At 38.2% G+C, this 27063-nt stretch overlaps 1 protein-coding gene across 17 annotated transcripts in view; it reads right to left on the bottom strand.

Annotated features, from left to right (window-relative positions):
- LOC5567734 (sex determination protein fruitless) overlaps positions 1 to 27063 on the bottom strand; it is a 781499-nt gene that overhangs the window by 533380 nt on the left and 221056 nt on the right. For 15 of the 17 annotated variants that reach the window (XM_021846428.1, XM_021846420.1, XM_021846441.1 and 12 more), the window contains one exon: positions 14047 to 14088. The exons of 1 other annotated variant lie outside the window; for it this stretch is intronic. In XM_021846428.1, coding sequence (XP_021702120.1) covers positions 14047 to 14088 — 42 coding nt within the window. Of the gene's footprint in view, positions 1 to 5791; positions 5874 to 14046; positions 14089 to 27063 lie in introns of those variants that run through there. One more of the 17 variants, XM_021846468.1, reaches the window with a different exon arrangement.

The raw sequence follows: 27063 nt of genomic DNA, 5'->3' as shown, positions 1-27063 counted from the left end.
CGAAATTTGAGAATAAAATTGTGAGGGCCACTTTTCTCCTCCCTGATAAACAAGAAACCTAGCTACGCCCATGTCCCTTGTCCCCTTTAAAGTCCATGTAGTTTGTAAATTTGGTTCATAAACAAATATCAACACGACAAAATTTGAATAACAGGAACGAAAAATGACCCGATTTTGTCAGGTTCCCCATTTTGTCAGACTAAAATTTATCGAGGGGCTGACAAAATCGGGTCCCTACTGTATCTTGAACGCTGCACAGTACCGTCAGCAGCTAGCCGAGCAGTTGGAAATAATCAACGTTTGTGGAGATGTCAATGGGACCCTACTCATAAAGATGTGACCACTACAGCGCGAGGAGTTATTGACGAAGGCGAAACGACTGGTTCGATGAAGAGTGCCAGAGATTGACAAACGTGAAGAATATCGCCAAAAGCCGTGTGTTTGTGACCGAAACCCGACAGAACAGGCAGCGAGAGTTAAAGAAAAGCAAATCCACAGCAAGAAAAGGCAGCACGAAGAAAGTGTGGAAGCTAATGCTCAAGATAGCATGAACCGGAATGATATGCAGAGATTTATTCAATGGTCAATGGCGTGCGGCACAATACCGTACCAGTGCCCGCCATGTGCCTTGATCAAAAGGGGAGTTCGCTGACCGACAAAACGGTGATGGCTACCGGGTGACGGTTAAGCTGTGAACCCACCGACCATAGGAGAGGATAAATATGCTGTCAACGAGCTGAAGAACCGTAAAGCTGCTGGGAAGGACGTGAACCCAGTCGAACTTCTCAAGCACGGAAGTGAGCAGCCTTACCAATCGATGGATCGATGGAGGTACTTCGGAAGGTATGGGAGGCAAGCATGGGAATCATTCACTCGAATATTGCATTTCTCTCGCTCACATCCACAAGCGGTCAAGAGCGAGATTGCCGTTTCTCCGACCAAGCTGAGTGTTTCCAATTTCCAATGCGCTTTCTTCTTGTTCGCCGAGCGACAAGTTAGACAAAAACGGTAACAGAATGATTCACTATCGACTCCTTGTGCCGAAGGCATCCGATTGCTGTAGCGAATGATTCTTTACATTCCGATTCCGCACGAGTGGCATTCGTATTTGAGAGCTGAAGAGCGTTCACTGACTGGTAATACACAAGGCGAAATGTTTCAGTGAACGCAAAATCTGTACATTTCGCAGGAAGCTTTCAGTGATCGAATGGCGAACGCGTTCTTTCGTGTCTCCAATTTAAGAGAGGATAGGTGCTCTCTCCGCTCCGTATATCTTTTCATTTTCGGTTTATCTCAATCGTTTACGATTCGTCGGGATTGCGCTCACCCTAGTAGCGTTCGGCAGTCATTGAACATTCGGTGGCAGCAGATACTTTGCAGATATTTTATCGGTAGCGTTCGGGTGAGTGAGTGAATTTTCCCATGCTTGATGGGAGGGCAAGGAAATGCCAACAAATTTACATGGCATGGAGTGCGCCAATAAATAGAACTATTTTTTCTAACTTGAAGAGTAACATAGAGATGTCAATGCGGTCAAACGCTTTGCTGAAAACAGAATACAGAGCCTCTATATAGTAACCATTGTCCATTGCATTCAAGGTTTAATTTGTGAATTCTAGTAAATTTGTAGAAATGGAACGGCCTTTGAAAACCCCTTGTTGTGCATTTTTAATGCTGTTCTTTAATTGCCCAAACAATTTTCTGTTAACAAGGGATTCAAAGAGCTTTGGAATACAGCAAATTATAGCAATTCCACGATAATTACGTATATCAGTTTTCTTCCCTGGTTTGTAAATAGGTACTAAGAATTTTTTCTTCCAGATTTTAGGAAATTTGACGGATTTAAGTTCTCAATATGTAACAGCCAAAACAAAGGAGATGTTAATTCAACAGCAAGCTTCATCAGATCCTGCATTTTTTGTGCCATCCAATCATTTCCCAAACATGTTCAAACTCTTTAAATTTCGAAGAACGAATAATTCAAAAACAAAATTTCAGAATCAAATTTTGAAGAAACTGCAATGAGGGCTCCTCCTCCTGCCTTTCTTTGTGACGTAAGAAAAGCTCGGTCGTCTCTTAAAACGTTATAATCACATCCGAAAACTTCTTCACTTTTTATAGATTCGTCCCAACTTGTTTCTGTGCCTAATATGATCGAAAAAGGTGACGCTATGTTTTTATGGATTTGCTTGATCTTTGAAGATCCTCTCATACAATTAAAACAAGAGCCTTGGAAGCTTTTGGAAGGTCTACATCATGCCTTGCATTAGCAGATTTATTTAAGTTTTCATCATTTAAATTTATACAATTCATGTCATATTAATTTCCGGATACATAAATTGCGGATCCACCATCTGTTTATTGGTTGCAAGGCAGTGTACGATTCAGTGGAAAGAAATGAGCTGTGGCAGATTATGTCTGAACATGGTTTTCCGGCGAATCTAATTAGACTGATGTGTGCAACGCTGGATGGTTCGAAATCAAGTGTTCGAATTGTAGATGAGGTGTCAATCACGTTTGTGACGTTCAAATTTACTGTTCAACATTGTACTCGAGGATGCTATTAGGAGATCTGGCGTGCAGAGAAATGATGAGGGAGACAGTGAGGATTCTCCTGATCATTAATTCTAACAAAACGAAGTACATGGTTGCAGGTAGGCCTTGTGGTATTGGTGGTGAAATATTGTTTGATAGGAATGTGCGTGAAGTTGTATGAGAGTTTGTCTACCTTGGAACACTTGTGACTAGTGACAATGACGTTTCCCGCGAAGTGAAAACGGACTACGTAAACAGTTATGATCCCGCAACTTGCAAACGGAAACAGCATTTGCCTGTATAAAACATTGATTCTGCCGGTAGCTCGACAGGCACGAAGCTTGGATGTTGAAGGAGGCAGACCGGAAAGCCTTCGGTGTTTTCGAGCGTAAAGTGCTGCGGACTATACTCGGTGAGAAACACGAAAATAATTTGTATCGTAGACGTAGGAATCACGAGTTGTATCAAATGTATAAAGATGCGAATATTTTTAAGCGCGTGAAATCCGACAAACTTCAATGTGCTGGTCACTAAATGCGAATGTCGGAAGAAAGAATTGCGACAATAATATTCAGCAGAAGGCCAGGTAGAGGTCGGCGAGCGGGGAGGTATATGTTCTAACCACTACACTGGGCCCGTCCCCAAGATTAAAAATTTACTCAAGACTTTCCGAAATTTGTTTCAAGCGAAACGTTCATACGCAGAACCAGGCTTGGGAACTGTGACCACAATTTACCACAATTCATTGATTCTGCCAGTCAACCAAAACACAAAGCAGCAGCAGCATCAATACCATCAGGCGTTGCGCTGCCAATGGTTCACACACTGATTGAATGTTTTTGTCTCTCCACTATGATCGTTTTCGGGCAGCCATACCGAGATGGATGATTGAAAAACATGTTAAATAATTCAATCGCTAATATTTCGCTTGTGTTTTCAATAAATTGAAATCTATTAGTACTAACAGCAAGAGCACAACCATTCTGTTGCGATACATATAAACAAGTTCAATTTTATGCCGCCTTTATCGAGCAAAAAGTCAAAACCTCCAAAACCGGAAAAATCGTGTTACCACTGTGCTCGAGTCATTTCGCATTCGGGTTTGAATAAACGTTGGGAAGAAGAAGATTACAGTTTTGAAGAGCCGTGACATTTTTTTGTTTTGAACTGTCATGGTTTGCTTTGGATTTTGATGGTCGTGTAGAAAGATGTGAATGTAGAGGCGGTAAATGTTTGCTACAGTACATTTCCCATCCCTGGGCAGAACCAATTCGAATCTGTTATTATATTCGCTCAATTTCTCTTCGTTACCAACAAACTTAAGGTAACACACAATGAACTCACTGTGTCATTCATGAATAATCTATGTTCAACTCATCGTTGCAAAGAAAATATTTCTGTTTTAATCATATCGGTTATACGGCGATCTATCGGAGCATTTGCATGCTAACAACAAGCACGTTGATATAATTTCAGTTCATGTCTGTCCGATAAAAAATGATGCATATTCCCAAAACTTCAAGATTGATCATCATTTATGGAAAGCAAACAATTGCACCTATAGCACCGCCAACACATTTTCAATCGAAAGGATTTTGGCGTGCTGGAACTAGCAAATTCTTCGATGTGCAGCAGAGCAGTGATAGTTAGTTCGCTGGAACTTTGCCTCGGAAGTTCAACCGGCAAACTCCAGATTGGTGCTGCGAAGTCAATATACCAAATTAAAGAGAAAATTTGAGAATATGTTGTGCTTTGCATTGAGAGATGGATTTTTTGGAAAGTTGTGTATCGCATTTCGTAGGTCACCGAACAGTGGCTTCAAAGATATCAAGCTACTTCCATCAACGGCCGCTCGACAACGGACCAAATCTTCACTGTACGGCAAATCCTCCAGAAATGCCGTGAATACCAAGTCCCAACGCATCACCTGTTCATCGATTTCAAAGCGGCTTATGATAGCATTGACCACGATGAGCTATGAAAAATCATGGACGAGTACAGCTTTCCCGGGAAGCTCACGAGACTGATAGAAAGTGTGAAAATTTGCGTGAAGGTTTCAGACGAACATTCCAGTTCGTTTGAATCCTGCCGGGGACTACGACAAAGTGATGGACTTTCGTACCTATTGTTCAATATCGTGCTCGAGATCGAGATATGTTCAAGATGGTCGAAGAGTTCGTCTACCTTTGATCCTTGCTGATGGCTGACAATAACTTTTGCCGTGAAATACGGAGGCGCATCATCTGTGGAAGTCAGGCATACTATGGCCTCCACAAGAACATGCGGTCAAAAAAGATTCACACCCGCACCAAATGTGCAAAACGCTCATAAGGCAGGCAGTCCTCTACGGGTGAGAAACGGTTACGATGCTCGAGAAGGACTTGCAAGCACTTGAAGTCTTCGTACTTAAACCACGAGCTCGCCCAACTCTACTGCGAACCCAGTATCCAGAAGGTGGCCAAAGCTGGAAGAATACGATGGGCAGGGCATGTTGCAAGAATGCCGGACAACAACACTTCAAAGATGGTGTTCGCATCGGATCCGGTTGTTACAAGAAGGCGTGGGGCGCAGCGAGCTAGGTGGGCGGATCAAGTGCGTATCGATTTGGCGAGCGTAATGCAGAACCGAAGATGGAGAGAAGCAGCCACAAACCGAGTATTGTGGCGTGAAATTGTTGGTTCTGTTTTATCTGTTCAGATGTTAAATGAATAAATGGATGAAATCTTCCAAAAATGTAATCGAGAAGAACACTGAACACTATTCCTCAGATACAAACAAAATATTTTGTTTTATTTCAAGCTACCGTTGGGAGATTAAGCTTTCAGGTTTTCCCATGGAGCGTTATTCAGGAACACATTATGGGGTTGCACCTAGCTCTAGGTAGCCTCAATTAGGCATGCAAATACATTATATGTGATATCCAAACAATATTTGCATTATAATTCAAAGATAACATTAAGAATATTATCGATTCTGTTTGGTGGCTCGTTTGTTTGAGATATCACTGTTAAGTCTACGAAATCTAAAACTCTACCATTTAGCATTATTTCGATTGAATTTCATTCCAATTCATGGCATGGAGATATACCTTTTGTTTTTAGCACAGCATTACATGCAGAACAAATATAATTGCTTGTAACAACATATTTGAGAAAAATAGCTAGTCCATTGTTTTAAACAATAGTGTCCGATAGACTTATGAGGATTCCCAAACAAACGATTCAAGTGTGCTGTGAATCTTCTTGAAAAATCTTACCGATACACGGTGAGGGGAACAGTCATCAGACTGCCTAGGAATTTGCAACAATTTTTCATTTTGATTCCTCCTTGCGATTTACCTGCGAAGAAGGAGAAAAGATAGGAAGGAACCAGAGTAAATCAAAGTGATGGAAACATTTGATTAGAGGTTAGGGTGGCCCAAATTTGTATGAAAAACGGAACCACTCTCATTGACAAGAAAACACATAGAAACACCCTAAACTTGCTCACTAGGACGTACCGGAAGACTGTGTGTTCAATGCTATAACGAGTTCCCTTTTGAAAGCTCAAAAGGTTAAGTTACTCGTACAAATCGACTTGCTTCGACGAATTAAGGTAATGTGTGTCCGTGCTTATGTGTGTGTGAGTGAGAAAAAGTCGCTCATAAATGAGGCACATGCTTTTCAACCAAATTAAACAAACTTAGCAAAATTGTCCCGACGTGTCATAATAGTTCAGACTGGCATGTGGATTTTCTGGCCAATTAAGTGTTCCGGATCGGAGGAAACTGACAAAATTAATTCCAGACCAAACAGTATGACGTGATATATCCAGCATAATTCATTTATTTAATCATACATCTGTTGTTAATTATCCCCGTCTATCGCTAGACTACTTACTAGGAGAGTCTTGTCGCGTTCGGTTACGCCTTGTATTTGTTCTTTGTTTTTGAAGCATTCATCATTAGTCATTTTGATCTTCACCAGTTATTCAATGTTGCGCTAGGAGGTGCTGGGCGTAACAGCCGATGAACGATTTTCCACAGATTCAGTTAATTTGTTTGCTTCGCGGATGATATGGGTAAAGTCGACCAAACATTTAAAAAAATTGGCAGATACGACAGATACAACCGCCTGAAAGGTGAAACAGCGAAAGCCGGACGGGATCATTAGGAAATGTGGTTATAATGAGTATTGCCATCTAATAAATCAATTCGAAATGTTAAATGCTCTTTCAGACTTGAAGCAAGGATGGATCAAGACTTTAAGATCATTGTCTAAAATTCTGGACTCGAATTTTATTTCACAATTAGGTTTTGCAATGCCCCTTGCTTCAACAATGACAGTAGCGTTCGCACCAGGATCCCTGTAGCATCCAATTATATTGATAAAAAGCATTTATTTCAACCTTATGGAACAGTTATTTTAAACATAACGTCGTGTTTTTTGATTCAGAAATACATGATTATGTTGATCAAGAAATAACTTGAGCTGGAGGAAACCAGTAACTGCTTTGGAAATATTTCTATTGTGAGTCATATCCCAAACCAAGCCGTTCTACAATCAATGTGTGCACTCCAAAGATTACTAAACGATTATTCCATAGGTGTACAGATTCATCACGACGAAGCTGCAGGAATTCATTAATTGATTTGTCAACAAAACAGTTTTTCAAGAATATATACAAATACTCCTCCAGGGATCCCTACAGGAATTATTATAAAAATTATGTTTCTCTCAGGAATTCAATTTGAAAAACTTTAAATTATTTTTCAAACAATGCTAACAGAAAGTACCCCAGAATTTTCCACTGAAAATCGTTCATCAGTCCAACAATGTGATAACTCCGCTAATTTTTCCAGAAACGCTTACAAGATTTCCTAGAAAGTTGCTTTCAGCCATTACCATCTCAGTTTCAAAACTACAGATATACTCCTACCTGAATACTTCCAAGAAATTATGTATACTTTTATTCCATAGTTGGAAAAAATCATGTACACAATTTTTCCCGAAATAAAACAAGAAAAGCTCTCATGTTATTTTTTTTAGTATAACTTTCTGTCATTCACGAACCACTCCTTGAGGTTATCATCCACAGATTTTCACAGGAGTTGTTACATAAATTAAACCACAAAATTTACAAGGAATTCTTTCGAAAATTCTACAAGAGATTCAACCGGGAATTTCTCTTACATTTCTCCAGAATTTTTTAGATTTTTCAAACATTTCTTGAATAACTTGTGAAGTGACTTCTCAATATATTCTTAACTTTAATAGTTCATTTAGGGTTAAAGTCACAAAATGCTTCAGCAACTATTCCAGTATTTCCTTCAAAAATTCCACTCGAGATTTTCCAGATTTACCACCAGCAAATTTCATTTGATAATCTTTCCAATAATAACTTTATTAATTTTTCGTTACACTTATTCAAAACGTTCTCAAGAGCCTAGAAGAAATCCGAGGATATTTTAAAAGCATCTCCTTTGTAGGAATTTATCATCTATTTTACCAGAATCCGCGATATCTTTAAGATTTACTTTAGAAATATCCACCGGATTTTTTTTTCTTTTCAGAAATTCTCTACATTCATTTCTGGAAAATTATCTAAGCATCATCTTGGAGGCGTTCTTAGAGAAATCCTGGATGAATTCTTTGAGAAATTTGTTTGGAGATGATAACCCACATAGCTAAAACCCTGATTCGAGACATACAGACGGTCAGCACAACAATAGCCGGTTTTCTCTATTGCCGGGTCGTATTCTACAGTTTGTTGTGTCTGGCCTATTGTTCGTCAGACGTTGCAGAGTATCATAGATCCTGCAATCATCGATTTCCGTCATCTACTCATCTGTCTCATTCGAAAAGCATCCATATTGCATGGGTTTAATGTGATTCTCACGAACCGGAAGTTGCCATCTTAGATTCCAAAATGGCGTCGGACTCCGATTTCCGTCCTATACCCATTGGTCCCGTTCCAAAAACATCCATATTTCGTGGGTTTCAAGTTATATTCACAAACCGGAAGTCGCTAGTTTAGATTCAAACGTCAGACGTGGATTTCCGTCATCTACCTATTGGTCCCTTTCCAAAAATACCCATATTTAGTGGCTTTCAAGTGATTTTCACAAATCCGGAAGTTGCCACCTTGAATTCAAAATGGCGTCAGACTATGGTTTACGTCAACCCTATTGATACCCTTGAGAAGTACCACGGATAAACCCCACCTCTTCGCAAAATTTAACGAGAATAAATAAAAAGCTTTTTTACGCATCTAATTCTTATTACGCTCCAAATTCCAACTTACCCTCCCTCTTTTTATGCTCCGATTCTTTTTGCTCTCCCCGTAAAAATAGGTTTGACTGTACTAAAAATACTAAATTTCTGATTTCTATGGGAGAATCGCAAGATGAGCTCCGAGAAAAATCACTTTCTCGAGAAATGAATCTTTGAAAAAATTGCTGGAGTTATTTCAGAGGGTTTTTTTTGGAAAAAACCCTGGATCAATTCTTCTTTCAGAACAAAAATCTGCGGGGAACTCCTTGTTAAGTTTATGAAGGAATCGATTAATGTAGTTCAAAAGAAATCTTCGAGTTATTAACTGGAGAAGACTTCAAACAAACATCATAATTTAGTTTTTACAAAATCATTTAATACATGTAGTAATATTTGGAGTAACGTCACTAGAAGTCCCTACAGAAAATTTTAGAAGTACCCTCTGAGAGATGACTGGTTGGATTCTCTGAGGAATCCTTATACAGTTGACTCTCCCTTACTCGATATTCCGTATCTCGACATCGAGTTAGAGAACCATAGTAAAAGTTGGTTTTCATGGCTAACTCGATGGTCCCTTGGATCGCAGTTGCATTGGTTTTGTGTTCTGTAACTCGATACCTCCCTAACTCGATGGTCCCTTCAATATCGAGTAAGGGAGAGTTGACTGTAGAAACGTGGTTCTTGATCAGTTTCTTTTTGATCATATTTTTCAGGCACTGGGTCTCTAAGTTTATATTTTAAGATACTTAGGTGCTACCAGTCCTGTTGACTACACTGAAATGAATTTTATTGTAGTAACTACTGAATCCATGGTAAAATTAAGAACTGCACCAACGATTTTCAACCGACTACATTAATCTGTTAACTCTACCATAACATAGTCAACAAGAAAGTATATTCTGTTTATTTAACCAGAGTTGTAGTATTTATGACTAGAAACATTCTAGATTTGACAAGTTTGGCATACCGTTAAGTCACCAGTCACCGTGCGGGCTCCATTCACCGTGCACAAATACAAATTCCTACAAAATATTCATACAATTTTCACAAATTATTCTTTTGTCAGCAAAATAAGATAAAACTAATAAAATGAAGTAGTTTTTGTCACAAAGCATTTTGAAAAACCTAGTTTACGTAGTCAAAATCATGTAAATTCTGTTTGATAATGAGATTTTTCAACACTCTTAGTAAAAACGCCAAAAATTACCATTTTTCATTTTAACGTTAGAGTATGAAATTTTTCAAAATTTCAACAAGTTTACATTGTGGATACCACTAGTTAGATGTATTTCATCGTATGAGCAATGAAATTTTATGCAATTTATAATTTTTCATTGTGTTTCAGTCAAAACCCAAATGCACGGTAATTGGACCCTTTTCAATATGTATGGTTCCCATTACCGTGCATTACTGTAAAAAGCTTGAAATTATTCGGTAATATTAGATTTATTGTTATGTCGTGATTAAAAAACTTCATTTTGAGTGTTTAAGTGAATATGAAATGGTTTGGACAATACAGTCAAACCTCCTATAACGATTTTAATGAAAAATTATTTATTTAGTAAATTTTTAAACGTTTTATGGTTTTTATTATAAATGAAGATTTTAATATTCTTAAAAATGAGTGCGCACACTACTAGCAACATAGTTGCTCCATTACCAACGTTTCTTCAAGATACAAAATTAAATCATGACGAAAACTATATGCACGGTGAATGGTGCACTAGTGTGCACGGTAAATGGTGACATAGCACGGTACGAGGTGACCTCAACATTACATTTTCAAACATATTTTTAGAGTATTTTTTGTTATCCAACAATAGTTTTATATTTTTTCCTGAATTATTATATAATTGCACGCTACGTAGTGGTATTCTAGTACGCATCAAATTATTTGGCAAAGTTGAACAATTTATTGAAGTGCAAATTTTTCTTAAATGCACGGTGAATGGTAGCTTGACGGTAGTACTTTTCACCATACTGTGTTGTACGGTGGGTGTCACGGATTGAAATACAATGCTTTGAAGTCGAGACTACTATGGACATAGTCACATTTACTACACTGCTCAGTGATTTTTACCAGATTATAGTAAACTTAACAGTTTTTGTAGTCGGTTGAAAATCGTTGGTGCAGTTCTTAATTCTACCATGGATTCAGTAGGTACTACAATAAAATTCATTTCAGTGTAGTCTCATGTCAATTGGTCGGAGTTCTGCTAAACCGCACCAAGTGCCAAAATCTTTATTCCGAGATATTTTACTTTAAAGTATTTTCCTGTACTAGTTTACGGCGGATGATATTTTTTTTTATCGCTCACATGCGATTAACAGTGTTGAATAAATAAACCGAGAATAAATATACTAGTAAATCATCCAAAATTAACGATGTAATTGGATTTCATTAAACAATATGAAGCACTCAGTTCACTCTGGCTGAACAAAAATTGAAAAATATGGTTCTTGGTTCGGTATGGTTGGATGTGTTTCACAGTTTTAACAACACAAGTAAAATTGGAGACAAATGATGCTTATCATCACCGTGCATGTTGGAATCCATATCACAAGTGTTTATGGGAAGGATTCGTATGTATTCAATCAAGGTTCTCACGTGTTCATACATAAATCCTAATGATCGAAGAAAACCATGAATTCGCTCTGCTAAAGCGCACCAAGTTGCTCCCATTTGGTGCACCTTTGCTGATCAAGTTCACAGTTCAATGCGTGAAGTGTTTACCAGGAATGACCATCATTTCAGATGTACATTGACCTGCTGGTGTTTTACTGCAATATAAAAATAACTACAGAATCTAAAAGTTGTTTGATTTCCATCACCATCAGATAGAACATCAGAAAAAAAGTTTCATCGGGAGTCGAACTCGTGCCTTCTGAGTGGTAATCTAGTGTGCTACCACTAGGTCATCTTCACTTCTTGAAGGAATGGTGATAAACTTGAATCAAGTAATGTGTACTTTGTCTGACGGGGTTTGATGGCGAAAATGCCATTTTCTTATCAACTAAAGCGCACCAAGTCCACCTGAGTTGTTCACACAGTAACAGATTGAATTATTTAGTTTTTTCATTACGGCTTCTGTGTGGATTGATAAACATGTTACATAACAAGCAAATGCAAGTATTTATGGTATGTAAATGCCTTTACTTCATGTCTAAATGTGATTTTCAGATAAACAGTACTTAGTGCGGTATGGCTGAATAAAATTTCAAAGAAAATAGATCAACGCCACCGAAACAAATATATAATTTTAATAAATCAATTGCTGCCCAATTTAACTGGCCTCTGTTTCTATGAGTTGCTTGGAATGGATAAATTGTAAGAATATAGAAGGAAATTGAAAAAAAAACATAGCTTTATATCTGAAAAATGAATTCCCTCTGATGACGGCTGAACAAAATTACAGTTTTACGTGTTCTTCCAAACAAAATTTATGATCTAAGATTACAAGGAATTGTTCAAATCACTCGATATGTTTTATGGTAGAGAGGTTATGATTATGTAAGTCCTTTGGTGTGAAAAACTCAATTCGGGAAAAATGGCACTTGGTGCGGTTTAGCAGAACCCCGACCAATTGTCCTAGCGACGCACACCCCTATTTTAAAGGGCCCCCGAATACGACTCCTTACCGGGCCACGAAAACCCTAGCTACGCCACTGAACAATGGAATTTGTTAAAGTTTCAAGAGCATTGCCAATATCAAGTTTTGTTTGCAAAGTGTTAACATCAAGATTATTATGTGTTCCACTCGACTCGAAAATAATGTAATGTGGAGCTGATAGGCTAGAGAATCCTTTCATGAATTATTTGAAATGTAACAGGGACATGATCAGAATCAAAATCAGCATGAGTGACCAGTTGGCTGCAAAGGTGACTTGAGTCGGTTAGGACCAAATCAAACGTAGATGGGTTTCTAGAAGAGGAAAACCAAGAAGGACTATCAGGGTATTGAATTGAGAAGTATCCTGAAGAGCACCCGTCAAATAAAATTCTGCCGTAGGAATTGCTTTCCATGAGCGATGTTTGGCATTAAAGTCACCAATGACAAAAAAATTACCTATTGCGAGTCAAATTCCGCTAGTCAGTTTGAAGCAAATTAACTTGCGTAGAGCATTGAAAAGGCAAATAGGTAGCTATGAAAGTATACTTACTAAGTTGTAAAAACTTTAGTTTCGAATGACGAAAAAAGTTGATGTTTTATACGCCTATGAATAATGATTGCAACTCTCCAACATGCCACGATCATTACGATAAACAAAAAAAGTTTGGATTTCTTCTAAGTTTGATCCAGGTTTCAAATAATTTTCAGTAATAACTGCTATATGTAGATTATTAGCAGTTAGAAAATTAAACAGCTCGCGCTCTTTACCATTCAAAGAACCAGCATTCCAATTTAAAATATTTTAATAAAATATTTGGACCATTGAATTGCTCCGGAGCTTATTCTCCTTTTTTTCTACTGACAGCTTAATTTTCCAAAATTACTATTTGTCGTGTGTCAGAAACGATAATACACTACGCCTACGGATGTCAAAAAAATTACCCCTTAGACTGCTTAGAAATTGAAACTTGACACATTCAGCAGGACTTTGTCCGAACTGATATGAAATGTATTAGGCGGAATCTCTCTTTTGATGGTGTTCCACATCATCTAATTTACTGGTTTATTCTCTCAACCCCCCAACACTAAATAGCTTAGCACAAAATGGTATTGGCAGTGGATTCCCAGTGTCTTGTTTCTTCCTACCATACGCTCTAGCGTATGTTCATCGTTATCTATTGGTCACGTTTCCGTAGCCACTTCGGTCCTTGTCGCTATCCGACGGATCGAACGGAGGACGTGATTTTTTACAACAACAGCTGCATAGATGCAGTAGTAGGTAGCACAGACAACACAGACGTAACACGTACAACAATTTCCTTTGAAATCCATCGCCCACTTCACACAATCATCATCTGATGGTCTAAAAAAAAGATACGCGCGGCTCTGGTTGAATGCAGAATGATCGTTTAATGCTGGTCTATGAAATTTTCGTTTGAGTTCCGTCCGTTTGTCTGTGATAGTACTGCATCGTGGTCCCATCCATGCCAGTATCGGTTCGCTGTATAGCTGATGAACGACAAAATCGTTCAATAAACGTCATACCCAACAATGGAGCGTGTAAAGTATGGTGCCTTTGTATGCTTGTAGCTCTGTAGCTCTCTTTTTTTTTGTTACGTTCGAGATTCTAATGGAGGATGATTGCTTACAATTTTTCGCCAGAATCGTCAACGGCTACGGCTGGTGGGCGCCTGTAAGTAGACAATGGAATGGAGAAAGAATCGCAATGAGGAACTATCTTTAGTGCAGTTGGGCGAGTGGGTGAGTGTGTTTGAAAATTGTGGGAATTGTGTCACTTCGATTGAATACGGTTTTGTGGTAGGTATCAAAACAAAGTGTTGGACTATGGCTTGGTATGATGGAAGATGCCGACTTCACGTTTGATTTTCTATTATCGTACTTCAATGGTATCAAACGACAGGAATAATCGTCAATTAAGTTATTTCATATGAGTTGATATAAAGATCGTTATTATTATTCTTCTTCTTTGCATTACGTCCTCACTGGGACAGGGCCTTTTTCTCAGCTTAGCGCATTCGTATATCGTGTGGCAGGTACGATGATATTCTATGCACAGGGAAGTCAAGAAAATTTCCTTTACGAAAAGATCCTGGACCGACTGGGAATCTAACCCTTCAGCATGGCTTTGCTTTGTAGCTGCGGACTCTAACCACTCGACTAAGGAAGGCCGAGTGTGCTGCAGCGAAAATTGAATCAATAGTTAGCGCAACTCTTTGGCGAACCCAGTATACTGAAGGTTGCTAAAGTTGGAAGGGGACGCTGGGCTGGGTGTGCTGTAAGATTTCCGGATTTAAATCCAATAAAAAGGTTCTGAAGAAAACTATATGGTGCAAAGCAGTGATTCAAAACCTGTAAATTATGGCCGCGCACATACCATGGGCAATTAATCCCCCATTCGATCGCACTACATCCATCAGAACAACTTTATCTACTTATATAATCACTCACGCCCTTACGCCCCCATCGACTATTATCGTTCACGTGCACCGCTCAATTATAAAGCCATAAAAGAATCACCAGCGATAAGGAATCTCCCCCGCAAAGTTCACACACATTCATAAACCCAATTGCATTGCACTGTGCGAAGTGTCGTCCACCAGATTTCAGGCGTCCAATCGGCAGGGCCCAGTGTTGGGACCAATTATTCCACCATTTGCAGTCAATATTTGTCGGATAGTAATTACACAAATTAATGGGGCCCTGCCCGGGAAGGACATTCTTCCCGGAGTGCAGTTCCCCGCGTTTTTCGTCGTTCCTTTGTGGCATCAGAACAACACTGAAACGAAGCACAGGCAGTGCATACGACATCAAGTCTGCTTCTTTGTGGAATTACGTTCCCACCAGGACAGAGCCTGCTTCTTAACCTAGTGTTCTCATTTGCACTCCCACAAATGCTAACTGAGAGCTTTCTTTGACAATTGACCATTATGTATATCCTGTAGCAGATACGAAGATACTTTATGTCAAACTCGAACCCACGACCCTCAACTTGGGCTTGGCTGTATAGCTGCGCGTTTAACGTTACGGCTATCTGGGTCCCGCACACGACACCGGGATACCCTCGATTGCTGATAATCATCGTCGAAAATTACAGCTCTTGCACGTTCTCACCGTCGCGACGCTTCGTTAGTATGGACGGGTGGGTGATGGTGGTGAGTACCCAATTGTTGCTTCAGGGTAAAGTAGCGGACCAAAGTGGTTATGACAATAACCACTTTCACACTTCATCTTTGGGAGCCAACCTTCGAACGAACGACGAGCAGCCAAACAACTCGCTGTAACTCATGGGAGTAACCAGTGAAGGGGAGAGGGGGTCCTAACAGGATTGACCATTTTAATTGTTTTCAAGAAACGCTACTGGTTTTCCAAAGTACTTCTTAAAAATCCTAAAGAAATTCTTATAAAGATTTTAAAGATTAACAGTTTTAACTCGGCAACGAATTAAGTAGAGCTATTTTTGTATTTTCCAGGCTTTATGCCTTGATTTTTTTTTCTGAAATTATCAAAAGGTTTGTCCTACCCCTATTAACGCCCGAACTATTTCACATTCATAGTAACTACCTGACTCTTTCTAGGGTATCGTTATGACAAAATAATGCTGAAACCGCCATTTAAATGGGTACATCATGGATCATATGCACGCAAAATATTGAAAAAATAAAAAATAAAACAGTTCTTTTTGCGAATGCTTGATTCCAATGGGATTCTTACAATTCCCGCAGTATTTCTGCACAATTCCCACAAAGATCTCAGAGAATTTTTACACGACCCATATGGGATTCTTACATGATTCGCAAAGCACACAGCTAAAAATATTTTGTAAATTTAAGTTTATTTTCATGCACACATCCTAAATTTCAACGACCAATCCATTATTTTTCAATCGAATTCACTTCAAATTTACACGATCATGTAATATTCAACCAATTTAAGTTGCAAATTGATTGTATATTCATTTAGATTTACATGATGCTGTAACAACACACGAATTTGATTTATTTTTATAGTAGACTTCAGTTTACATTAAATATTTTTTCTGTGTATTTCCACAGGATTCTCTCAGGAATACTAATTGATTTCCACATAACTCTCACAGTTTTTCCTCCAAACTCACATCGGATTATTCCGGAATTTCCAGATGATCGCAATTTATTTTCAAACGATTTTCTCACTACTTTCGCACTACTTGCACAGTATTTCAACGCTCACATGATTCCCATTCAACCAGTCTTCAGGGATTGAATCCTGAGAAAATTGAGAGAATCTCTCACGTATCGCTCTCTGTAACTATCATAACATGCTGCACATTATGAGAGACTGTTTATCGTATACTGCTACAACTTTGATATCAGATTGGGGGGATACTAGTGCATGATAAAACCCCTCTAAACATGCTCCAAACCTGGGGGGCACTATTGCTATTGGAAGTTCATGGATTGTTCATCGTGCCAGTAAAGAAAAACACCTATCCCCAACGGTAAACAAGCGAGAAAAATTGATTTTATCATCGCTCTCTCTTTGGGGCTTTCGCTCGCTGCTTCCATTTATCAGACTTGTTACACCTTGCGATACAATGACGATCGTGGACTGCAACAGATGGGATGTTTTTCTTTGCTTGCTTTGATCGTGCTTCATACTCAAATGATAGCGAATTCTGCAATGCCTGACCAGTCTTAATGGAATGCTTGAATCCTCATTAGAATACCAAAATCCACACTAGAATACCAGAATCTTTGCTGGAATATAAAGATCCACACTAGAATCATAAAATCAACACTATATATTTAAAACCCACACTATCATCCCAGGATCCGCTGGAAACTGGAAATCACGACTGGTATCCCAATATCCACACTAAAATCCAAGGATCTACACCGCAAATCCAAGATTCATGCTGGAATCCCAGAATCTACTCTGGAATCCGAGAACTCACACCGGAATCTTTGAATCCACGCTGGAAACCTAGGATTCACCTTGGAAACCATCCATGTTCCAATCCCTGGATTCACGCTTAAATCGCAAGATCCTACTATGAAATTTTAAGATCTACAGTGGAATCTTAAGATCCTCACCGAAATCTCAAGTTTCACACTAGAATATCATAATCCTTACTAGAATCTTAGGTTCCACAGTGGAATTCCACGACCCACTTTACAATCCCAGGATCCCAACTGCAATACCAGTATATACACTGGAATCTCAATATCCACACTGAAAGTCTAGGATCCACAATGCAGTAACACAATCTACACTAAATAGAATCCATGAATCCACCTTAAGATCCAGACTGAAACACCAGGATCCACATTGCAATCACCGAATTCACACTGAATTGACAGCATTCACATTGGAATCCCCGAATCCATACTGGATTCCAAGGATCCACACTGGAATCCAAAGATAAACACTGGAATTCCAGGATTCACACTGGAATCACAGTATCCACACTGGGCTCCCAGGATCCGCACTGAAATCCAAGTATCCACACTGGAATCCCAGTAATAACACTGGAATCGAAATAGTTACACTGGAAACCCAGGATCCACACTAACATACGAAAATTCACCCTCGAGGATCAACAATTGATTCTCAGTTTCCACACTGGAATCCCAGTATCCACAGTGCAATCCACGGATAAATTTTTACTCCCTGATTGAAACCCAGGATCCATACTGGAATCCAAAGATCCACACTAGAACTCCATTATCTACACTTAAGTCTTAGAATCTACATTAGAATATTTGGATCGATACTGTTACTCCAGGATTCACACTGGAACCCCAGAATTCTCACTGGAAATCCAAAACATTCACACTGAAATCTCATAATTCACATTGGGACATTGGAATCTCCACTAGAATGCCTGATTGTTCACTAAAATACCGTAAACCACACTGAAATCTCAGCATCAATACTGGTATCCCATGATCCACACTAGAATACCATGATTTACACTGGAATTCCACAAATAATTAAAATATATTAGGATCCATACTAGTATACCAGGATTTATACTGTAACAGCAGGATTCTCACTGAAACCCCAGTATCCACACTGAAATCCCGGTATCCACGCTGGAATCTCAAAATTCACTCTGGATTTCCAGAATCCATACTGTAATCCAAGGATCCTCACTCGAATATCAGACACTGCAATTCAAGCATCCACACTGGAATCCCAGGGTCCATACTGAAATCAAAGCATTCACATAAGAATACCCAATTTTTAGTATAAAAATAACTGTATTTATAACAGTAATTTATCCCTAAATAGATCACTGGGCGTTAATGGGTTAAATTGGTTGCAAAATTTTGTTTTGGAATTAATCCAGATATTTTTTGGGTATTCGTCCAATATGTATGAGATTTTTTCTATGAATACAGTCAGAAGTTCCTCCAAGAATGTACTAGAAATTATGTAAAAGATTCAGCAAATCATTTGTTTATGATCATAATCATGATTCATCATTGAGTTTTATTGAAAAAAAAAACTTTCAAGCACAACCCTATTTTTCTGATAAGGGAAGGTCACGATGGTGTTACACGGGGTTAGCTTTTCCTTAAATTTGCCGATTTCCAAAAAAAAATTGTTTGATGAATTTCCTTGAAATTCCTCACAAGGGAAGGTCACAATAGCGTTACACGGGATTTTCAACCGGACTACAGCAAAGTGCACCTCTTTCGGAAGAATTGGATGCCCATCCAAACACAACGCTTTCTATACATATCCAATGCCTAGCCCGAGAACGCATTATTTTTAAGGTAGTGAAATGCCTTACATCACTCTCCACCGACGTGGTGGCTGATATTTCTATTGTGCAGGCTTCCAATGGGTCTCGACGTTCTCAAACGACCGGTTACGGAACATGAGTCCGTTGCTCGATAAATACTTGTTTTTGATTAGGAATTGTGGTTTACGGCTAACCAGCCGAGTGGAAGTTTAACAACTACCGAAAAGCTAAAGATTACATATATATTGCAATTGGATTAAATTGGCGTAGGGGTAACGCGCCCTAACTAGAGATCAGGAAGTCGTGAGTTCGATTCGCGCTGAGAAGACGTGTAACTTTTTCGCAAAACTTCACATTAATTTGTCCATTTAATCCAATTGCAAAATATATTTAATGTTTAGCTTTTCAGTAGTTATTTTTTTGTATTTATTATGATGGTAGAGATCCGGATTGATATTAATGTATGTTTAAAATATATTTTTTCTATGCCATAGGCGCAATCGGGATGGGTTTCTTGTTGGTATACTGTTCTTATAAAACCAAATTCGTTTTGGTGTCCATATTGCATGTGAGTTAAGCCAATGGCATAAAAATACATTACAAACATACATTAATGTTGATTCTGTTCATTTCTATCGTATTTAATACTGGTAAAAATCTTTTTGACAAATTTTCAATTGACTCAATAATATTATATTCGTACAAAATCGACCCTTTCAGAGCTCCCCCTGGCTACACCACTGGTCCATGACCCGAAAGGGTTTGGGGTTTTTCATATATCGACATGTAGAATCTAACAAAAACAGTCCGGTTGAAAATCCCGTGTAACGCTATTGTGACCTTCCCTTGTGAGGAATTTCAAGGAAATTCATCAAACAATTTTTTTTGGAAGTCGGCAAATTTAAGGAAAAGCTAGATTCGGAGAAACCCTTGATTGGAGTAAGGTAGGACAAAATATCGACCTCAGTTGCTTCTCACCTCTCGACGAGTACGGTTGTGTTTTGTATCCAGCTGTGGCTTAGCACAGAAGTGTAGCGTAAGATTCTTGGGAATTAATTTTTCTTGCAATCTTTTTCCCACCTTCGTTTTTCAGTTCGCATATTATTCTACTACTACACTAAATGCTGTAACAAAAAGGGTTTTCCGTTTGACGCTCTGGAAGCTAAGCTTCCGTATTGCGTTATGGATCAAGACAGCGATCACTGCAGGGAGCCTCAGCTAAGATCAAGCCTCCTGATCCGAATGGTCATGTACAGCATATTCAGTCGATTTTGCAATAACAGATTCCTGACTCCTGACTCTTTTCCACCGTCGTCATCGTTGCCATCACTCCAGCCTATCCCAACACCAAAGCCACCGCAATAAAAACGGCTTAGATGTTACCCAGAGTCAGGCTTGATAGAAACTCCTATGCGATACAAAGAGGAGGCAATTTTGCCGTTTTTCTGAGGAGTAAAAACTGAACTAAAAATTTCCAACACAGATCCTCAAGCGATTCGAGTGAGAGTGCAAACAAATGCGAGGATTTTTTTAGGTACTTTCACTTTTTGGTTACGATGCTCACCTTTACTCACACTCTTGAGTGTGCCGCCCGAACGAGACAGTCCTCGGGGAGTTGGGAGAGCCCCCTTTATTGATGGAATTTTACTCTGTTGTGTTTTGTGCTGCATCTTCCTCGCTCATTTTTCGTTCCCTCTCTGCTTAGCATCAGTGATGGAAAGTGGTGAACATATCTGCCGAACTGGAACAAAAACAAAACCAAAGGCTCCCGAGTAACCGAAGCTAAAAATAATTGGCGAACGTGTTCGAAGCTGTTCAGAGTCATATTGTGCTTTTGGGAAAAAGCTGCTTTCCCTCCGAGTTCTATGGTTTCCAAGAGTTTTCAACTATAAACTAGTAGTTTACTGTCGATTTGATGATTATATGATAAATTTGTCTGTCAAAACCATAATAAATCACACCTTGCTCAGTTACTCGCGAGTAAACATTCCCGAGCTTCTTGCTTCTTCTTTTGACATGTTCTCCCGAGCAGACGGGTGCCGACTTACTCACACCTAGCCAGTTCGCGAGTATGTGATCTTTGTTATGCGTTGGTATACACTCGTGAGTTGCTTCGTGATGCGAACTTTTCCACCACTGCTTAGCATTTTTTCGTTCCCTCGCAAAGAGACAGAGACAGCACACTGCTCTAGAGTATTTCACCAAACTCTAATGATGTTGGGGAGTATTATCAAGCCTGCCCAGAGTCTCTGAAGTGTTCGTTCGTCAAAAAGATAAACCAGTTTAGGTACTGCTTGTATCTGCCGAGGTTTATACACATTTTCGGTCGGTCAAGGAAGTCAAACAGATCGGGTTTACTAAGGTTCGCCTTTGCTTTTTTGATCGTCTAGATGTGATGTGTGATGTGATGTGTTATGAAGCCACCACCAGTGAAGCACTTGCCATGTCGTACGGTTCCTCTTAATAGCAAGATCAAGGAGCTGGACTATGAAATACTCTCAATCCAGTTGTATGAAGGGCCAAAATGGAGTGTGGACCCATAAGCACTTAGACCTATGCGCAATCCACTTCAGGAGTAGAGAATCTCCTTCCAACCGAATGATCATATCATACGATTCAGCAACTCGCATTACATATTAAGATTTCCGTCTGGTGGTTTGTAACAAAATATTACCTATAGGGTGCGTCGAAAAATTACAGACTGTTGGAAGACATTATCAATTATGGTCAAAATCCTAGAATTTTAGCCATAGAAGCGATCACCATCTTGCCTGATTGTCTAGAAGCCAAAAATGTTGTTTACTTCTGCAGACTCCAAGGAGTTTACATCCCTAGTGAGAAAGTTGGAATCGATGGCGTAAGCAATCAAGCCGAGATGGACTTGAACTACCGTTTTGATTCATATTACGGACACTTAAGGCCTCAGTGAAGCATAACTCACAAAAAAGCATGTAAAATAGATCACTAAGTATGATTCCTCCGCGTTATCGAACCTTCAAGCCCCTTAACTTTCGAATGGTGAGTGAAGATTTTGATTCCGAAACATGAATAATTTTAAATAAATAGAAATGTGTGGAATTTACATGATTCTTATTCCGGTCACTTCCCTACTTTTGCCTCATATTCCGGACACTACGATTCGAATTCCGGACAGGTGAAACAAATCATGGATAGAAAAGTCAAATCATCAAATGAAATCGTTAATCCACTAGAGAGACGCCTAAGGAAGTTGGGTATTATAAATTTTCATGGATATCTATGGAAAATGCTTGTTAAAACGAGCCTTGTAAGTGAGAACTTTTGAACAGCGAAAATTGAAACATTTCGTGTGAAATGTTTCCCATACAAAGTAGAGTGTCCGGAATTTGAAGCTGTCCGTAATATGAATCAAAACGGTACCTAACTAATAAAGGTTACGGAAAGATCAAGCAATGACGTGTTCGGGTTGAGGATAATGGGAAAACCTATTCTCCCAGTAACGAAATTCGAGTCACATTTGAAGCTACCATTCTTCCGGATTATGTTGAGATTGTGATAGAGCTCTCATTCGTGTGTGCGTCTGCACGCCGAAGTATTAGAAAGTCAGCAGAAATTAATAACGCCAAACAATATATAAACAATTTGAAAAAAGATGTGAATTTATCTATGCAACTGAAAATGACTATTCAGAGGCTGCAAAAATTCTTCAGGAAAGATTTTCTAACCTTGTTCCAATTCCTGGAACAACAAAATATCATCCATTTATACCAAAAGACGAACGAAGCATTTTTGTTAATGAATTCTCAGATGCACATGAAAACCTAGAAAATACAGCATTCTTTGTTCTTAATAATACAAAGAAACGAAAATCTTAGCATGTTAGCAACCAAAAACAATCTTCCCGGTTGAAAAAATAGATAGTATTAAGATGAAAATGTAAGTTAAATACTGAATAATTGAAAAAATAAAATTAAAAACAAATTATAATAATCTTATTTGTTCCATAGAAAAAAAGGAATCCCTTTTCAGTGTAATGAAAAATTGAGGCAGAAACAGTTTTTCTTAGCGGTGTAATTTTTCATGAAAAATATCATCCAATCCCATATCTTTTTTTAAGAAAATTTGCAATTGCTTTGATAAAAAATCTTTGTTTTTCCGATTGAAATATGGGTTTTCAAAGAAAAGGCACAAAATTGGCCATAACTCAAAAACGAAAAAAAAGTACATTTCAAAAATTTCAGCGTTTAAAGCTTATGAAATTACCTTCTCAAAAATATATTTTTGAAAGTTTTCCGCTAATTGGAACATAGTTTTTCCAGCTTATCTTTACAAATTTTCTCAACGGTGGAAAATTTTGTGGAAAACTGTTTCCAGCTAATATTTTTTTTTTGTTCCTGAGAAAACTTGCTCTCATTTTCATAAAAAAAACTTTGTTTCTACGATGCTTCTTTCTTGAGTTATGATTTTTCATAGAAAAGGCTTAAAATGGCACATTTTTTACAAAATTGGCAATAACTCAAAAACGAAAAATATACCATTTCAAAAATTTCAGCGATTAAAGCTTATGAAATTATCTTCTCAAAAATATTTTTTTGAAAATTTTCCACGAGTTGGAGCATAGTTTTTCCGGCTTTTCTTTACAAATTTTCTCAACGGTGGAAAATTTTGTTGAAAACTTTTGCCAGTTAATATTTTTTTTATTCCTGAGAAAATTTGCTTTCATTTTCACGAAAAAACTTTGTTTCTACGATGCTTCGTTCTTGAGTTATGATTTTTCAAAGTAAGTAGTGTCAGAGGAAAACAAAAAAATCCAACTGAGTTTTCCGGGAAAATAAGCGACCCAAAATTTTTCTCAATTTTGTTTTTATTCATATATTGACGAGCCCTGCCTGTGGAAAAAATTTCATGAAAATCTGAGACCCTTCGGCCCACTGTGTATGGAAATAAAAAAAATCCCCATAGATACCTAAAATTTCACATTTGTTTCCATTTACATTCCACCGTCGACAAAAAATAGATAGAAATAATTTGCGTGAAGTTATTGGTCAAATTCCGCAACCAGCATATTAGGTGATTTCGACTCCCATGGCACTGAATGGGGAGGATCGGTAGACGATCCTAGAGCGAACATTATCTATGAAATTTTAAATAAATACAATTTTGCCGTTCTGGATACGGGAGAAGTAATTCGAATAGCCTGTCCACATCAAAATTTGTAGCAGAGTAGATCTTTCTCTTTGCTCTTCAGCGATAAGTTTATCCTCGTCTGTCATGAACGATTGAAATGATTATTCGTCATTGATTTTGCAAACTATTGATTGCACCAATGAGTACACGTGATTGTCAAATACTATTACACGGGTAAAAATGCGGCACTCGAAATAAAGAGAATGAGTCATGATTTCGGGAGGAAAGTGTGTTTTCATGTTATGAAAATACACCATGACCAAAAGTAATGAAATCATGAAGCATTTTACCGTAACGCCGGCTGTACGTTTTCAATTTTAAGCGTAGAAAAATGTCAATTGTGACCCACAAATCATGAAGCTTGTATGCTGAAACCATGAATAAAATTCATGGAAACATAAGCACTATACATGGATCTAGTCATCTGTCATTTATGATTCCTATTTTTGATACGAAAAGTGGCAATTTTGGTCATGAATTTATGAAGCAGGTTCTGATATCATGAAAACATAAGCACTTTTCATGTATTAAGATGCCTGTCATTTATGATTCCGATTTTGGTGCTGAAAAGTGGCAAATTGAGTTATGAAATCATGAAGCAGTTCATGAAAACAAAAACTATATGTAAATTTATATCTCAGTTTATATTTGCTATTAGTAAACAAATGAAATGAAGATTAAAATCTTTACGGCTTTTGTAGTTTCGTAATAAAACGTGAAAACATTCCACAATTGTCAACCTGAAGAGTGCCACATCTTTAGCAGGAACGCGAACATTCGGTGGTGAGGTTTGTTCGCAAACTACTATTTTGAACATCAATTGAATTGGCAAATGATCCCTAAGCTCACAAAATGCTGGTGGATTGCATGAGTTATGGAACACTCCTTAACGACTCTGCGGATGTGTAAAGTGGACTGGAACATCCGGCTACCGAAGTCCTACTGTGAGCTGCTCTGGTATAGGACGTGGGGGATGCATCACATCCGAACAGTTAAAATCGCCGACGAGCTTGTCAAGCGAAATTTTCGCTCAAAGTCAAACATTGTCCGGTTCTGCATAATCAGGAGGAAGGCTTGCAAGTATATTTTTCAACATCTAACAGCTCCGGCAGATTGTTTGTATAGTGACACAATGTAAAAACTTACGGAAATTTCGCCAAGAATGTCATCGATATGATGACAAGGTTCAATTTAAACTTTTTCAGAAACAAAGCTTTTTTTATGATTTAACTAGAAAACATCACCGATCGTCAGGAGACACGTTGACTGAGGTGAAGAAAGTGACAGTTAGATTTATGTAACGGCCTGAGCATACAAATTCTTGCATAATAGTCACGATTTCATGACTTTTAGTCATGATATCATGAAACATAAAATATTATGAATTCATAACTTCTTGTTCATGAATCCGGCAACGGATTTTTTTTCGTGTAGCAACCGAAATACAATTGGGTTATACCTCCAAAGAAGAACTGGCGGTTATATTTTTAGGCACTAAAGGTGCTTATGATTCAGTTTTAATTGAGATTCTCTAAACTAAACGAATTCAGGGTTCCAGATCAACTAGTAAGCTTTTGTACTCTTTGCTATCGTATGAAAAAATACACTTTGAACAGAACGACAAAATATCGCTTACACGTTGTAAGTATTGTAAGCCCTCTTCTTCATAAATTGTTTATTGCAATATCACTTACATTACTTACACTTGCACTTAGTTTTATTCACAAAAAACTGCGTTTAGTTCAACACGCGGATGACAGTTGTTTTTGAACGTTTGTTAAAAACATATAATTCGCGAAACAGTATTTGCAAACAATATTGAATAACCTCATAAATGGCTCAATGACATTGAATTTACGATTTCACCAGGTATAAACTGTAGTATTTTCAAGAAAACTTTCCCCCGCAAAAGTTGAAGTACAACTTGGGTCAAAAAAGATTCCTACATCATCAAGTACAAAATATCTTGGAGTTTGGTACGATCAGAAATGTACATGGAAAATATACATTGAGTATCTTGTCACGAAATGTCAAAAGCGTATACAATTTCTTCGAACAATATCTAGTACATGGTGGGGTGCACATCCGAATGATATAATTAAACTTTACAAGACAACCATTCTGTCAGTAATAGAATACGGTTGAATCATGTTCCACCATGTTCCAGTGAAAATCCATTTTTTGAAACTAGAAAGGAATCAATATCTAATGACTTCCACCCACACAATTACAGTCGAAATACTAGCAGGAGTGCCTCCAATCAATGTAAGATTTCTACAACTGAACTCTAAATACCTTGTATCTAAGCACATATCTTCGTCGCCTATTCTCAATAGCATTGTTATGCATATAGACTCTGTTTAACGATCTGGACCTCAAGAACATTTACACTGCTTCGACATAGACCACCCATCTACCTTGCCTGATATACCATTCGATAAGTCTTTAATGTCTGCAGTTAGCTATGTGCCAAGCGTTGAACGTAGAATGATATTAGCTATCTGTCACGAAAAATTGTCTGATTTTGACGAACAGAACCTTTTTAACACCGATGGTTGTTAGATAGACAGGCTTTGGAATTTACAATTTTGATCACCAAGTATATTTCACATTAGTTGAAAAATGTTCAGTATATATGGTTACAGCAATATGGTACGTGTTGGATTATGTTAAGCCTTTATCACCAGGCGAATTCCTAATATGCTCAGATAGTTTGAACTCTTTGGAAGCCATTAAAAATATTAGATTA

Source organism: Aedes aegypti, chromosome 1, assembly GCF_002204515.2.
Source record: "Aedes aegypti strain LVP_AGWG chromosome 1, AaegL5.0 Primary Assembly, whole genome shotgun sequence".
Classification (NCBI taxonomy): domain Eukaryota; kingdom Metazoa; phylum Arthropoda; class Insecta; order Diptera; family Culicidae; genus Aedes; species Aedes aegypti.
Note: the sequence above shows the minus strand (reverse complement) of the source record. Positions and strands in the feature narration are given on the sequence as shown.